This window comes from Mesocricetus auratus, unplaced genomic scaffold (assembly GCF_017639785.1).
Source record: "Mesocricetus auratus isolate SY011 unplaced genomic scaffold, BCM_Maur_2.0 Super-Scaffold_4256, whole genome shotgun sequence".
Classification (NCBI taxonomy): Eukaryota; Metazoa; Chordata; class Mammalia; order Rodentia; family Cricetidae; genus Mesocricetus; species Mesocricetus auratus.
The window spans coordinates 65,184,546-65,201,728 of record NW_024429182.1 but is presented as its reverse complement, the minus strand read 5'-3'; the positions used below and the strand labels follow the sequence as shown (position 1 = coordinate 65,201,728).

Sequence of the window (17,183 nt, the reverse complement as noted above, 5' to 3'; positions counted from 1 at the left end):
GAGAAGGCTTCAGGATACTGAGGTCTGCGTATGCCGGGGGCATCATCTGAGATCACTGAGATCATCATTTGAGCCTTTGGTGAAGGCTAAAGGCCTCCTGAACCACCTGTAGCTTACCACTAAGAGGGTGGGGAATGGTGAACTGCTTCTTGTGGGCGCGGACAGGAAGTAGGCTCTGCTTCTGCCCCAGATTTTCCTTTTGCTGGGCTTTCCTTTGCTGTACCATGTGCTTAAGCTTTTGCAGACGTTCTTGTGAGCGAGAAATGAACTGCGGTCTACGGACTTCCAGTGCTTCCTAATTGGGACAGAGAACAGATTTTACTTTTTAAGAGAAAGGAGACCAGGAAAAACCACATCCACACACTCATCTTATTTACTCAATGGGAACCCATCAAGAGCACCACACTCAGCAAGCAAAAGTCACAGTGTAAATCCATGTCATCATTTCCTCCTGTGACTATGTGTAAAGATAGAATGGGCACACTGATGAAAATCTGATGGAGGTGGTTAGTTCCAGGCAGCAGCACAGAACCCCCTGCAGCAGGACCAAGCAATAACTAGTGTTGAAACCACTGAGTACCAATGGCCAGCATCTGTCCATTTGTGGATTCATGCTGCCAAGACACTCACTACCAGGGAGCCCAAATCTGAGGGTTCTGCGCAACAGGGGTGGGGCTAGAATTCTGCATACTCCTTTCTGCTGGGGTTGGAGTCTTAGGAAGCACAGGTATTGTCCTGGCATGGAAAACAGTGCCTTTCAGAAGTCCTGTCTGTGGTTTACTGGGTAGAAATCAGTACTCAGTACAAGTTTGCTGGGTATGCTGCCAGGCTAGATGTGCTCCTTAGTCCTGTTCCCCTCCATGCCCACTGGGGGCTCAGAGAGGGACATACCATGAGCTCCATCTGTGTCATACATGTGCTCCTGGTAGCTGCACTGATAAAGGAGTCCCTCTGGCAATGCAGGCCATCAGCTACTGAGTAAGTGACTCACCAGTCACTAAATGTGCAGAAGCTTCAGGGAAGGATCAAGGCTGGAGACAACACCTCTAAGAAGGCCCTGCTCGCCCAAGTGTGGCTGCTACTTTACTGTTCACACATCTGAGCACATCTTAGAGATTCTGGATTTGGGGGACACGATGGGTGCTTTTTACAAGCTCCTTAAGGTCCAGGGCTACAGCCGTGAACCAATGGAGCTTTCTTCACATTCAGGGAGAGGTGCACCCCGTAGCAAGTGCCTTATCCCCAAAGTGCATCTGACTGCAGAATGCTAGTAGTGGCAATTTTCTCCTGAGGTAAACGCCCTCTTAAATATTACAGCTTTAATTGATATATGTATGTTACTAATATAATCAGAGAAGAAGTTAAAAGAAAAAAAAGTTCAAGTCCTTCAACCCATGGCTACATGACTTGGGAATTCCCTTGAATCTTTCAAGGACTGTGTACCCTCATCTGTCTATGGGGTATATAGAGGCTCTCATCTGAGAGGGATCTTTTGATACTCAAATGTGAACTGACCCTTGTGACCTCTGGACATCCTTTCATTGCTATGGTTGTGGTTGACAGCACCAACAGTTCTCATTCTTAACGGGCAGAGTGGTATGTCATTGTCTCCAGGAGGCAAACAGCAGAAGAGAGGTTAGAAAAGGTTAAGGAGGGGCCAGTGACAAAGACAGGGGACTTCCAGTCTCAGGCAGAAGTGAGGTCGGGGTGTGTGCCACACTCCCCAGGAGAAACCTCCCCTGGGATAGAGTCAAGCAGGATGGGGAGGAGTTGAAGGCTTTACCTGCAAGGTCATAGAGCTTGCCAGCAGATGCGGAGGCTCAGAGCTACCTTCCGATGGGTCAGGGCTCTGTGGTCCCTCTGCGGTTGCTGGAGAGGGCATTGCTGATGAGGGCACAGGTGTGGCGATCAGGTCCTTGCGCTTCTCCCACTCCTTTAGTTTTACAACCAAGTCGCAGCATGTGTAATCTAGGAAGGCAGATTTACAATCCATTTAGAGGGCACCCAGCAGCTCCCCTGCCCAGCTCCCAGACACAGGAAGACACACAAGGCAATTTAGAGAATAGAAATGCCAGTGAGTTGTTAATGGGCCTCGTTAGGCCCATGAGATGAGCCTCACCACAGAGCTCCACAGCTGCCCTAGTCATTGCAGCAGGCGTCAGCCCGAGTCCACGACTGGCTAGTTAGGCCACAGAGGCGCTCCTTACACTGCAGTGCTCAGAGTGCCTTTGCTCAAAATGAAAGACTTTTCTAGTCTGGATTTCATATTAAGTGTGTCTCGTGTAATTATTACAGTTCGCTTGCTTCAAGACAGCATATTAATCTGTCTTGTGTTTGCCACACTAACGATATAATGACCAGGGATGGTGTTCAATTATGTATCCCTCCCCTTAATTTTCCAGAGTCGACCACTGGCTTCACATAAGTAATCAGAGGGTTTTTCTCTCAAAGTGGTGGGGCCCTTTCCTGGGGTCATTTTAGTTTCCTTTGTGAAAAGGGTCAGACTATGAGTGACCCCTTAGCATCCTAGGTGAGGCCATCTCTGGGCTACTTCCTGATTGGTCTCAAATGCAAGGATAGGTCCTTCCATCACCTTAGCCCACCCCTTCCCTCTGATCTCCTTACTCCCCTCTGTACCTTCTCAGTCCCAGCCTCACCTAATTCCCCCTTTGTCCTAACCCAGCATCTTTATGCCCCAGATGGCCTCATGATTTCCACTAAGTGCCTTTGGTTCTACTTCCTGGAAAATCCCCACCTCCAAGCTGAGTCCTGACTATCAGGGCCCTTCCTTCCCTTCATCCCTGCTGCCTCCATTCTGCAGCATAGTCATAAGGAAGGTTTTAGGATCATGTCTTAACCCCACTGTATCATCTACATGCTTCCTTCACATGTATCTACAGCACCAGGTATAGTGCCTAGAAAGGGATGGTTCTCTTGGGAGAGGCAAGGTGGTTATGAGAAGGCTTTCCTGGCCACTGGAGACATTCCATCCAAGCCCTGCTATGATTACATTGTTTATAGCTGTTGGATCCTTTCTCTACTTAGCTGCCCTCCCCTCTCCAGTCCCCAGATGACCCAATCTCCCTCGGCTCTTATGCCACCCTGTGTCATAGGATTCTCTACCAATACCACACTACTTAGCTCAGGCCATTCTTCCAGCCTTCAAGCACATTCTCTTGTTCCTTCTAGAGGATTCCCTTACTGTCCCACTTTCTCCTTAGGCCTAGCCAGTAGCTCAGGTTAGCTCAGGTTCAGCCATTAGCCAGCACCCTCTTTTCCAAAAGTAATCCCCTTCTCTACCACACTGCTGCCATTCTCCTTGTGAACACCTCTTCCCCAGCTCACAGAGAAACCAGGATCTTCGCATCTTTTTCCTCCTCCGTCCTCACGTAGAAACAATAACTTGGGGGCTAGTCCTCGCATGCTGGCTCCTCACTGCTCGTGGCATCTGTTCCCAGATCCAGAATTCCTCTACCCCTGTGGCTTCTCCCACTACTGAGACCTCCTCTTCCTCCCTAGCTGGGCCTTGGTCCCAGCCTGGTCCCTCTCCCATCGGTTCACATACTGCTCATGGGACAGTCACCTGGAATGCAAATCCCACTGAGATTCTTTTCTTTCAAATTCTCAGCCCTGCCTGCAGTCCAGATTCCTGCAGTGGGTGGAGATGCTCTTCCAACTTAAACCACCGGGACCTCAGAATCAGAGAGAACCCAACCCTGGTTCTGGTGTTGGTCTCCTGGGCTACTCTCAATCTCCAAACCAGCCCTGGCCTCCCGGAGTTCTTGCTTTGCGTGCCTTTCCATCTACTCTCAGCCTGTCTTTCTCTCCAGTCTCATTTTAAACCTCTAATGACAGTGACGCCCCAAATTCCAGCTTAGAATCGCTTTGGACAGAGCTCTCTGAGTGTGGGCCATCCTCCATCCTCAGGCTCCACACATCCACACCTAACAGTTACGCTGTGCCTTCTGCGCTGCGGAGAGTATTGGCCCCAACACCCAGCTTACAACAGGTGTTTAATAATTGCTTCTGCAATCAGTTGATAGTTACAAAACATAAGAATCAACTCCCAGTAATGTTAATTTTGCCAATTACTATAATCAGTTTAACTTTTATCATCCCAAACAATATGATCTCCTATGTGCCCTTCTGTCTTGTTCCAAGTTCTTTAAAAATATCTTCAGGGTGATAGGAAGTCCAGAGCCCATTCTCTGTCATGATCTTCTGTCTTTTCACATAGAACTGTTCACTACAGGATTTAGGAGTGGTCAGTAGCTTGACGTACAGGGACATGATGCCTGTGTCTAACCTGGTTATTTCCTCTGTGGGAAATGGAGATGCAGCGCTTGCCTGTATACACTGTGGGGTCCAAGTTGCTCACTTTAAGTGCTGGCTATCAGTCAGGGACTGTACTCTTTAGCTATTATCCCTGTCAGTCAGGACTGGGAGCCTGGGAAGCAGGGAGGGTATGCTATCTTCAGGGTAACTGTACCAGCTCCCCAGACCTTGCAAGTCTCAGCCACAGAGTCAGTTGTGTCTCTTAACTGCAACTGGCACTGTCATTGGCACTGAGTGTTGTAGATCTGGGGGCCCCTGTGATCTGGATAAAATTATTTTCTATCTGCTTGTAAGGTGCGACTTACCCACCACGTCTACTTGTTAGTCCTGCTCCTTCTGCCCTGCCCCCAGATATCTCCACAAGGCCAGCTTGTGTGAATCATCCAAGAAAGGCCCTGAGCCATTTTCTTTATGTGCATCAAGAAAGCCCAGGGACCACCGCCCTCACTCCTTACCTTTCGGGGACTCCTTTTCTATATGAACAGTATCATCTTCCTGCAGAGAGGCACATGCAGCTTGTAAAGGGCAAAGAAAGCCAGGCAAGAGGACTCTGTGTGTCAGGAAGTATGGGTGCAGGTGCCGTCTCTCTTGGGGCTCAGGAAAGATGCTACACTGACCATCGTGGCTTGGTGGACTGTCCCTGACAGGAGGGAAGTGTTTAATGGGCTTCTGTCCCGCTGGGGAAGAAGGAAGAGTCACTTGTGCTTCTCCTTGCTGCTCCTTGCTGTTTCCAGAAAGTACTTTTGTTTCTAATAAAAATAAAATAAGAGTTGACTCAAAACATCTGATGAGGCTGCCTCTCAGGTGCCTGATGATCGTTCCATTGCTCTTCTGGTTAGTGGGCTACAGCAGGGCTTCAGGGAACAGTGGGTAGTTGGTATACTGCATGCTAGCAACCTTAACATTTGGTCAGCATCCTTTACTCTGAACTGTAGGTTAGGATCTCTCTTTGTATCCACTGTTACCATCATTTGTATGTACTGTTACCATGTAGTTAGTTGTGAAGGGATGGTGCCCAGTGGTGTCCTTGGGAAGTCCCATTATTTTTCCTATCATGCTCAGCAGAATAGGGAATGGAGCATCTTGAACTTGGGCTTGACCCATAGTGCCTGAGTTCAAATCCCAGTTCTACCACTTAAACTCACAGCTTCATCTATAAAATCTAGGTAGGTGATAATAGAATCAGTGAATACTAGACCCTCTTCGTTTGCTCTATCATTTGGTCTTACCTAACAAATAAAGAACTAGAATACATGCTATAGAATGTATTCGATTATATTTAGTATACCCAAGAACATTATTTATGTAAATATCAAATATTAAAACAGGTAACAAGAAAATAATAATGCATAGAGCATCTGATACACACGAAGCATTGGCTTATTCCTATTATTACAGATACTAATGTCAAGACGTGTCATAGCAAGTGCAGAGGCAGCAAGCAGAGCCTCATGCCTCCATCAAGCTCTGAGGAAAAGGTGGATCTATAGATGTGTGACATATGCTGTTTCTACAGCATGACCTCCAGTTCCCCAGGCACCTGTGTCCACCAATCAGGGACCAGTGAAGGAAGCTATATGCATCTGTGCTTTGCAGCAGCTTAAAGAGACAGGTGTTGTTCAGTAAATGTGTACTCACATTGCAACTGTATTGTCCATCAAACAAAGCAAAATAAGGCACATTCATAGCAAATGCTTCTTAGCATAGGATATCTCTGGAGAGATATGATGATGAGGGAAGGGACAATGCAGGCTAGAAGTGGGAATGGAAGAGATACTGTCTCTATGATGTCTGTTTAATAGGCTGGGGGATATATATATATATATATATATATATATATGTATATATATGCTAAAGCTTCACAATTTCCTGTAAGGTTTAAAGAGATGTCTGCTTTAGATAAAGTCATGACTCTGCTTGAGTTGCCATCACCCCATGCTGATGTCCCTAAAGGAAGCAGCTCCATTGGAGGTGGGAGCACCCACTGTAAATGAAACAGGCCCTCAAATGTTTGTGTGTTAAGGCAGGGAAAAATAGTGAGTACCACTAGAGTAATAAAAGCTAGGAAAGTCACAACTCTGTTTTCTCAAGAGTGTCCTACACAAGAAAGAATGGACCCATGACACTGCTTCTCTGAAGATGTCACAGGTGACCTGCCAACAATGTCCCACTTTCTATAGCTTGCTTTTCCCCTATGTATCTGAGAACAGCTGACTGTAGGTAAAGCTAGCCGTGCAGCCCAGTGTGAAAAGCAGCAATATTAGGGCATAGGAGTTCCCCAAATCACCTTTATGAATTTGGGGTCCAGCCCAGAGGAGTCTAGTTGACAGTTTTTGATTTCTGTTCATAATGGGGGCCAATCTGTGTTCCGTATGCTTCTTAAGCAAATTTCAGAAAACATTTTTACTGGTCCCAGGCCAAAGTGCTGAATGTGTGGCAGCTGCTAGACCTTGTTTTAGGAGTGCAGACATCCCCACATACAATAAAGCTGTATTTTGCTAAATTGTATGGAAACATGTTTATAAACCTTTACTCCAAAGATCACCAATTATGTTTAATTATAAAATACTGTAGGCAGAAAATGGCCTATAACAGTCAACCTTCCTACATGGCTTCCTTTCATTAGAAACACTCAGAAAAATGTACAAAAACCAACTAATTATCAGGGATACAATCTCTGTCTGCCTGCTCACAAAGGCCATCCACGTTTGAATAAATGTATTTACTTATAGATTTATGGAGAGTAATAAGTCAATATTTCTACCCATCTGGTATCTGTCTTTTCCTAGTCCCTCTGTCTGTCTAGATGTTCTAACATAATCAGTGTCAGTTAAATGCTTCATTTGTGACTTGAAGGGGTTGCAACAATTCCAGAGAATAGGCTACAACTTCTATGTTGGGTAATTTATTGATCCTATATCTCCTGTGGATTCTGTGGGTACCCTGCTGATAGTGTCTCTTTTGTGAACTCTGAAACATGGCCTTGAAAGCTATGCCAGTAAGAAAGTTCCCTAAATATTTATGTATTGGGGCAGGGGAAAAAAGAATGGGCACCACTGGAATAATGAAAGTCAGGCATTCGCACTGTTTTCTCAAGCGTCTGCTATGCAAGAAAGAATAAACCCACGACATAGGCCTGCACAGGCAAGCAGTATGCATGGCCTTTTTGTCCCATATCCTGGGGAGGATGGACTTCAGGTCCTTTAGTCATACCCTGAACTCATTTTCTCATAGATGCAACTAAATACCTAACGGAAACAACTTTTGGAAACGAGGAGGTGTTTTGTTTTGCAGTTTGAGGGGCTAGATCCCCTCAAAGTGTGGAGGCATCATGTTGGGGCTGGTTTGATGTTAGACCATAAGAGCTTGTGAAGCAACTTCCTAATACTTCCCCTGACCAGGAGTAAATATAACTCCAGCCAAAAGCCAAGCAACCTTTAACATTCTTGTCCAGTGAGGCCTTATATCCTAAAGCTTCTACAGTCTTCCCAAATAGCATCCCCACCTGGGGACCAACTATTCTAACATACCCACACCATGATGCTCTCAAATTGGTACTTTACTACTACAGGCTCTGCTATTGTATGAAAAACCTGAAAAAGCAGCATTTATGCCCGATCTTGTGATTTTTTTTTTGTCTTTTTACTGAGTCTGTGTGTGGAAAGGCTTTGACACTACACATTTCCTTCAAACAGAAACACCAACAGGTTCCTTTCATGGTCTTGCTTGATTCAACAGGGCTTCACTCTCCAGCACACTTGCCTGCCCTAGAATTGAGCTGAGTACCAGAAAGCAAACAGACACCAACAGAAGATTTTTGACCAGCAGTTAAAAAAAACTGCTTCTACATGGGACTGACTCAGAACCCCTGAATGTGAGTATAAGTGAGGAGGCCTAGGTAATCTATGGGGTCTTGGGTAGTATTTATCCCTGGCATACAAATAGACTTTGAGTGTCCATGCCACAATATGGGAGGCTCTCTCAGCTGGAACTCTTGGGGGAGGGCCTAGGCCCTGCCCTGGATGAAATAACAGTCACTGGAGATCCACCATGGAGGGCCTCACCCTCCCTGGGGATCAGAGTGGAGATTGGGTGGGGGACTGGGTGACCTGGAGGGGAGGGCAGGGGAGGAGGGGAGGGAGAGGGCGCTGGGATTGACATGTGAAACAAGATTGTTTCTAGCCTAAATAAAAACCAATAATAATTATTTTTTAAAAACTGCTTCTATTGATGTTATATCTTTGATTGGGAAGGATGTTGGGCCATTGTGCTGCTACCTTTATCAATACCTTTATCAATCTCACTGTACTTGTATGTTCTTAATACCAAAATTCTGCACACCACACACAAAATCACTGTCATGTCAAAAGCTTCCAGAAAGAGTTCAGCAGAGTGGGCAAGTTAGAAGCAAATCATGTCCTAAACAGGCAAGGCTAACGCCAATGAGACCCGGCAGGGCTGCTGTGTGGTCAGGCATGCCAGCTAGTGGTTGTGGGTGTGGCCGAGTGTGCTACTCTATCCTTCTAGCTCCTGACCTACCCATGTTTAGCAGGTAGAGTAGGGAACCCTGAGGTAAACCAGGGCCTTCAACAGGAGGAGCCTAGTGTAAATATGACCGGAAGAACCTCAGCAATACAGCATCGCCGGTCTGCTGAGAAGGGGCATATGTGGGCCAGGATAGGGTACTACAACTTACATAGGTTCTTAGTAAGCAGGAGAACAAGGTGGGCATTTCCATGGATATTTTACCTCCAGTGGTCATAATATACCACTATGCACATTGGCTTAATAGAAAAAGTCACTTTCCCATTTCTTTCCCAGTATTCAGGAGATCTTGGAGCTGTAGTGACTGAGGGGTTTTGGGTCACAGCAGACAGCAATAAAGTGCTTAGAAACTGCTTACAAAGACCCACACAACACTAGAACTCTGTCAGCCAGATGTCAAAGGCAGAACATGAAATCCAGGAAAAGTGGACACGAGCCCTTAAGAGGCAGCTGCAAGAATAGTCCATAGTGCAGGTCAGATATTGCATGAAGAACTCATGTTTGATCAATGATACATGAACCAGATTATGTTAGGAGGGTGAGACACTGGAGAAGAGGTTTCAGTTTTCTAGAATATTCATCCTGGTAGACATCATATTTGGGATCAAAGCACAGCTTCCCACTTCCTTAAAACAGACTGTATAGATTCTTAATCTTCCAAAGAAACTCCTGTGAGTGAAGCAGGCCTGTTTAAGTCTAAGCCTTGAGTTTCCTCCATATTTTCATCCAATGGTCATGAACTTCCTCAAAAACCAGACCATTTGTTCAACTGCCTTCATGCTAGAGATACAGAAGCAGAAGCTTGTGCTGATGTCTCTGAACCATGAGCACAAACATCAGTTTCTAAACTCAACTGCAGGGGATGTGTCTCAGGACATCCTAAAGGTACTAATGCTATCTGCTGTTACTCTAAGTGACCCCTGACTTACTCTAAGTTACCCTGGACTCTCAATTCCCTGCTGTCTTTACACCTCTATGTGTGCTTTCACTGGAGTGGTCTGGATCAGTAGCCATATAACCACAGCATCTAACCAAGAACCAGGTGCTCAGCCAGGTAGACACCCACTAGAAATGCAGATGCAGGTCCTGCAGAGAAGACTCAAGCTTGCTAAGTGGGGCTTTGCAGTCCCCTCTCTAGGTACCTGAATATGAGAGGAGGCTGCTATAGAGGAGAAAGAGAGGCAGGGGTTTTCATAAGGCATGAGAATGCCTCCAAGGAGGAAGGAAAACACAGGAAGGATGGTGGCTTACTAAGTGCCTAACTTCCCCAGCAGATATGTTTGCTTTATTCTTTTCCTTTACGTCTTCAGTTGCAATGCAAGGGGACTGAAGTAAAGCAAAGTAGAGCTAGCCTGTGGCCACTGAGAAACAAGGGGGAAATAAAGCACAGAATGAGCTTTTTCTATGGGCAGGGCTGATGGGGAGTCCCTCTCCTTTGTTGTGGCCCAGGCTTCATCCTTTGGCTGCAGGTTGAAGGGTCTCCTTGTGTGGAAATGGGTCTTGCTGTGGTATTGCTGCATCTCACCCAGAGCAGACCTCTGTTTAAAATCAGACAATAATTGCTTCAGCATATTTCTGCTCAGTCTCTACAGAGATTACATGACATCCCAGTGAAGAAGGAGGGAAGGAAAGGGGCAAGGAGGCAGAGAGGAAATGGAATAAACAGCTCCCCCATGCCTGAGAGGCAGGGGAGTCCTAAGGTATGTTACTTACAAGACCTCCAAGGTGATCCAAGCAGCAGAAGCAGAGTTGCTACCGCTGGGGAGAGAATCAACAAAAAAGAAACTGGAAGAGAGCTGGGGTGATTCAGTGGATAAAGCATTTGCCATGCAACTGTGAGGACAAGAGTTAGGATCTCGAAAACCCTTGTGAATGCTGGCTGGGTGTTGTAGTCAGCCTGAAATTCTAACGTTTGGGTGACAAAGATGGAGGAATCCCTCCAGCAAGCTGGATAGCTAGGTGGACTGAACTGAGAATATCTGGGTTCGATTAGAGACCCTCTTCAGAAAGCAATGTGGAGAGGGGCTGAAGAAGGTGTCTGCGTCAACTACTAGACCCTATACACATAACAAGTGTACTGTAGGTGTAAACATGCACACACATGTGTATACACACACCACACACATGAAATGGGTGCTGCAAAGGGTGGGGAGTATGCAGAGGTGAAGCACATTGAAGAACACTTCCTCTGCAGGAACCAGGCTTCCTGGAGATGCCAGCTCTGCTCTATACACATAACAAGTGCGCTGTATGTGTAAACATGCACACACATGTGCATACACACACCACACACATGAAATGGGTGCTGCAAAGGTTGGGCAGTATGCAGAGGTGAAGCACATTGAAGAACACTTCCCCTGCAGGAACTAGGCTTCCTGGAGATGCCAGCTCTGCTCTAGACAGAGAGCAGCTTTCTTCTACCCATACAGACATCAGCAGCATTTCTTTCTGAAGGAGTAGATGAAGGGAGGAAGGACCAAAGACCAGAAAAGGCAGACTTGTGGACAGTATTTGTGGTCACTGGTGCCTGCAGAAAGAGCCTGCTCCCTGTGGAATCCAGGATGGGTGGCAGGGCCGGAAGAGAGGCTGTGAAGATTTCACTGTGGTATTTGGACTCAAATGGAAAGTCCAGGAATAAGAAGTATTCTACAGTGAAAAGAGGGAGGAAAACCTGATTTGTTCATTGGTGTTATTTAAAGGTTAAGTTTCATGCCATGTGGAGAACAGTGCCTGCAAGTCACACTTAACTGTAAGACTTGTACACATAATGGAGGCGAATCAATAATGGATATTTCCCTCAGAGAGTGATCAGAAAGGATGCTGCTTCTCCTAGAGGTTTGTGAAATTAATAAAAAAAGTCTAAACAAATAAAATGTACACAGAAGGCGGAAGTTGCAATTCACACTCACACATCTGTATGTGCACCCACTCTCGACAATGGGAGCATTTTACTACACTGCAAGCACCATCAAGACACATGAGTTTGTCAGCTATTAGATCAGACTCTGTGGTCCCCTCAGCTGCTATCTCTATAGTGTCTTGTCTTTCCACAGTCCTTATCCCTCATCCCAAAGCATGACACTCTGTTCCAGAAGCATGTAGGAAACAAACATTTCAGCACTGGTCACATCTGATGAGTTACTTTTGTTTCTCACTAAAATCTCTTTCATCAAACTAGCTTTTCCTAAACTACAATAATGATGATGATGATAATGTCACAAATGCTGACTGTCAAAAACCTGAAATTTAGAAAAGCATTGAAAAATTAAAATACTGGCCTGAGAGTGTGACTCAGAAGTAGAACTCTTGCTTAGAGTATCCAAAACCCTGGATTCTACCTCTAGAAGTATTTTTTTCTTAGGGCTAGAGAGGTGGCTCAGAGGTTAAGAGCACTGACTGCTCTTTTAGAGATCCTGAGTTCAATTCCCAGCAACCGCATGGTGGCTCACAACCATCTGTAATGAGATCTGGTGCCCTATTCTGGCCTGAAGGCAGAATGCTGTATATATAATAAATGATTTTTTTAAAGTTATAAAAGCTGACATTCTGAGCCTCTCTGACGAAATGCCTACAGTGGCTGTCTAGGACGGGTAGGACCTATTTCCTGGGCATTGTATGTGGCCTTACCTTCATTTATTTCACTGTCATGCTGGGTATACTGTAGAGTTAAACCATGCTTAGGCTTAAGGTCTTGATGGTTCCCACACAACAAAATCTGGGTGTTGCTACCATCAGTCTCCTCGTGTTTAGAACAATACTCACAGCAATATCTGCATGTTGCTTCTGAAAGGAAACATGTCATGGACAAATACAAGCTCCTGTCACACAATGCTGCCTCCTGCATTAGCACAACCATGGCTCTTTTGTAGAAGCTGGTTTTTGGCAATAATTTGAACAGATCCTCCATTTCCTACTTTTGTGGAAACAAGAAGCAAATGGGCAAATGAATGTGTATGGCACAGACTTAACAATAGTGAGGGTGATGAAGAGAGCTCGGAGAAAGAGAACCTTCAGTCTTACCTCAAGATCATGGTGCTTAGCCAGAAAGTGCCCAGCTTTGTGCCGAGTGAAAATGAGGATAAAAAGGACTAAAAGCTTGATTTGAAATGCTAAATACACATAACCAAGACGGGGCCTAGACCTGTGAGATATAAAACAAAGGATTTTTACAATGTTTTGATGGATCTGATGACAGACCCCACCCACCTACGACAGTTTCCCATTAAGAACTTGTTATTCGTGACAACCTGGAGATCTGGGGCTGGGAAAGAGACAGAAGCACCTGGTTCTCGTGCCAACCCTCTACTCCACTCCTACTCCATCCCCCATTATTCCTTCCAACCAGCAGGACCCCATGTCCACCCATTTAGGGTAAAAATACTTCTGAGGACCCCACGTCAGAAAAGGAAACAGATTCTGAGGTTGGAGGATTCCCACGCAAAAGACTCTGGGCTTCTTAGCCCTGTTTGGGGGCAAATAGAATTGCTTCCAGAGCAGCCAGAGAGCTTCTGACCAGGGTTTTCCCAGCTTCTAGCTCTGTCATGTGCTTCAGTCATGTCTCCCCAGCCAAGCTGGAAGCATGCTCTCTGCACACAGCCTCTTCTAAGAATGTCCTGCCTTCTGAAGTCAAATTTTGACTATCTGAATTGAAGAAGTTCCCAACAGCCTCCATGGAAAAGCACATGTGAAAATAGTCACTAGGAAAAGGTAAGCCCCGGAGGAAGCTGAGTCAGCAAGGCTGGCTGGATCCCTTGGCCCTTCCTTCCCTGCGACTTGGACACTTAACATCCTGACATTTCCATCTCTTCCCCAAAGGATCATCGTGTCCAATGACATGAACAGGTGGTGTCTCACCAAAGCTCTGCTTCCTGATCCCTCCCATATTGTGAAGAATGCCTGGGTGTTATTTATTTCCCTCCACGAAAGAAGGTTCTGCAGGAAACGGAACAGTCTGTGGACTTCACTCAGGAGACCACTTAGGCTGGGAAAACTAGAAATGTGTTTAACTTGTTCTTAACAGCTAGTGCCTTGTGGAAGCATTTCCTGTATGCCCTAGAAAGGGGGGGATTTCTTTGTGAAAATTATACATATACATATAATCATGGAAAAAATCATTGAAAAGTGCATCCCCCACCCACCAGCTAATGTTTAATATACAAGCCAAAAGATCACCAAAACTTTCCTCCTAGATGCTGGCTAATGGTCGGTGAGAGATGAGGTTGCCGGCTGCCGGCAGTTTTAAATGCTCAGTTCCTAACACACCACTCCTGCTGTCTCAGATCAGCTTGCTCTACCAGCAGTGAGCCACACAAGGTCCGGAGAGCTGCCCCCCATCCCCCCATCCTCCTTGTAACATGCTGCTGTGCTCCATAGGACTTCTGCTGTGCTCCTATACCTGGCCTTGTTACACTTGTACATGAGGGCAAGATCAGGTCCTTTGAGGAAGGAAGATGGCTCATTGGTTTTCCTTGGGCCTTTAAACCCCAGAACATCATTTAGCCCAGAGCTTCTCTGAGGATACCATTTGTTTTTATTCTACACCTGGCTCTGCCCTGTTGCTGCAACACTGAGTGCCATCCTTATGGCTCCTCCTGACATAGGGAGGCTCCTCCCCTCCAAGGGAATCTGAGGTCTCAATGTGGGATGAGCACAGGCCCACTTAAAGGTGAGGTTTTAGGCAGTAGGTCCTCAGGGCACACTGGTGCTTGTTGATTTATGAAAACCTCATTTAAATGGCCATTATTAATACACATGTGAATATTTGGGCAATGGAGTTGGGACATGAAGGATGTCTTTGGACTTTCTTGTCCCATTTCTGCTGGTTAAAACAGTGGTTTGTTTTGTTGTGATTGTTGTTGTTGTTATTATTTTAATACTCATTGGTAAAAGATTCAGAAAAGTCCGGAACAGAGAAGTTTGTCTCATAGTCTCTCCTCAGAAACTACAAAATGACTCCCTCTATGCTTGTTAGCTGACAGATATAGCATAAACATACAGATGAAGCAGTAGTTACTAAAACACCCAGGAAGTCCCATGGAGTCTAGTATTTTATTCAGCCTGCTCACACACCTACCTGCACACCCTCAATACTGTGACCCTAAATCTCTCAGGATGGCTAAGTTTGCAACATACTTCATTTCAGAAACATGGAAAGTGATAGAAAGAACTTAGAATATAGTGCCAGAGAGCTAGTAGTCATTCTCACCCTGGTTCTGCCACCCATCAACTATTTATCTATGAACAAACCACCCACCCATCCAGCCTCAAGTTCTTCAATCATGTAACAATTCTATAACCTACGAACAGACACACACACACACACACACACACACACACACACACACACACCCCTTACTGTGGAAGTGTGATTTTTCTAATCTGAAAGATCCTATTTGTTAAGATTAATATTAATAATTAAGACTGGAATATAAGAACCTTTAGTTGCCAATAGCCAGCTGTTAAAGGAAATCATTGGATTCATTGGTCAATGAATTCTGACATTGCAGAATGACACTAATATGTCTGTCTTTGTTTCTGGAATAGCGCCTGAATGACAGTTGGGCAAACCCAATCATCTTCCAGAGCCTGCAAGCAGCTCTGTGGGAGGGGGTCCAGCTGTGTAGACCCTGTAGCTTCGGTCTTGTTGTCTGGACATGGCAGCTGCACCACCACATCCGTATCACTAGAAACAGGTGAGGGGACGTGAAGCTACCTAGAGGAGCCAAAGGAGAGCTGAGACCCTGAAGTGTACTTGAAATGCAAAATCAGATCTGAAGTGAGGGCAAGAGCCTCTGGCTCTTCCCTTTTGTGGAGACAGCTTCCTTTTGGTGAACATGCTTTAATCTCCCTTACCTCTAAAATGCCCTAGATTCTTTAGTTCAGAGACTCACACTGAGCTGGGAAGAGCAGCTATAGAGCGTATAGTGAGATTAGGGCCCAACTTTCCCTCTACACCCTGGCAGGAGTGATAGAGCAATTCAGCAATTCAAAGTCTAGTTGCATAAGACATTTTGACCTTTGGATCACAGGGCTGCAGACACTGAGGGAAGTGCAGCACCCGTGTGTGTGACTGGCCTTCCTGATGTGCCACCTACAGAGCTAGGCTCAGACACATGCTCAGGACTGAATCACAGATTCAGTAGAGTCCAGTCATTCGGGTTAAGTGTAGGATCCCACAGTTTATTCTAGAATTGGGGAAGAACACACTTAGAGGCAAAGTTCCAAAGGGCACAAGACTCCTGACAGGTGCTGTCGAGCCTTCCTGTCCAGATGTAGGGGTCAAAGGCAAGGTCAGAGAAAGGACCTCTGAAATCCCAAGCTTTGATCCAAGCCACCTCATGTGGAAGGCTGACTTGAACAGGGCTACCCACTCAAGAACACAGAACGTGATGCTTACCATGTCAAGGCTGCCCTCTGGCCACAGCCTGATGCTATTTATACACTTGGGGATTAGCCTTTTTGTCCCTGAAGATGCCTTTCTCCCATTAGTGCTAATGGCAGTCAGATGGCTGAACTGAAGCCATTTCATCTCCCAGATATTCTAAAAATACATTGCAGAGAAGGAACATATGTACTGTTTTTATTTGGGATTGGAAAATCACAAACAGAAAGGAGCTCGGGAGATCTAGTCCCTTCCTGGTAGTGACAGCAGAGTGGTTACAGGTTGTGCAGGTTTATAGGTGGGACAGCGTGTAAGGTGTGCCCAGGTGCCAGTGTATTAAAGATTGCCTTTCTCATTGCTATGTCTGAATTCCTGATCAGATGCAACTTAGAGGAGGAAGGACTTGGCTCACAGTTTGAGGGTAGAGTCCAACATGATGAGAAGGCAGAGAGGTGGGTGTGACTGTTTGCTCATCTGAGCACATCAGAAAGCAGGGACAGGATAGGGAGGCAGACTGTGAACCTCAAGACCCATCCCCAAGAGGACCCACTCCCTTCAGCTCCTAACCATTACATCCCCAAACAGTACCACCATCTGGGGACCAAGTGTTCTCACACACCCTAACCTAAGCCACCTGACAAGCACACCCCATTTTTCTTGGATGACTGGGGGGGGCGTGCTGGAATGCTCTGCCTGGTATGTTGACAAGGAATGATTCTTGCATGTTGGCTTAGATGATGATCTGTGTTCCAGAAAAGTATACAGAGGAGATAATTTCTAAAAAAGGGAATTGTATTTTCTTAATGACTCTGTTACTCACTTGTGACAGCAAGAACAAAAGGGAAATAAATACAAAGATGCTTCTCAAGACACACATCGAAGGGAAAGGCTGTGAGAAAATGCTAAGGCTAATTAAGTGCTA

At 45.7% G+C, this 17,183-nt stretch overlaps 1 protein-coding gene across 5 annotated transcripts in view; it reads right to left on the bottom strand.

The window, feature by feature from the left end:
* The window catches only part of CUNH10orf90 (chromosome unknown C10orf90 homolog), a 205,444-nt gene that overhangs the window by 23,678 nt on the left and 164,583 nt on the right, over positions 1-17,183 (bottom strand). For 4 of the 5 annotated variants that reach the window (XR_005879511.1, XM_021228225.2, XM_013118289.3 and 1 more), the window contains 3 exons: positions 4,791-5,084; positions 1,784-1,968; positions 118-295 (listed from right to left, as the gene is read on the bottom strand). Coding sequence is in view for 4 of the 5 variants with exons in the window: in XM_021228225.2 (XP_021083884.1) it covers positions 118-295; positions 1,784-1,968; positions 4,791-5,084 (657 nt within the window). In the remaining variant the exon portion in view is untranslated. The remainder of the gene's footprint in view (positions 1-117; positions 296-1,783; positions 1,969-4,790; positions 5,085-17,183) is intronic. The other variant, XM_021228226.2, reaches the window with a different exon arrangement.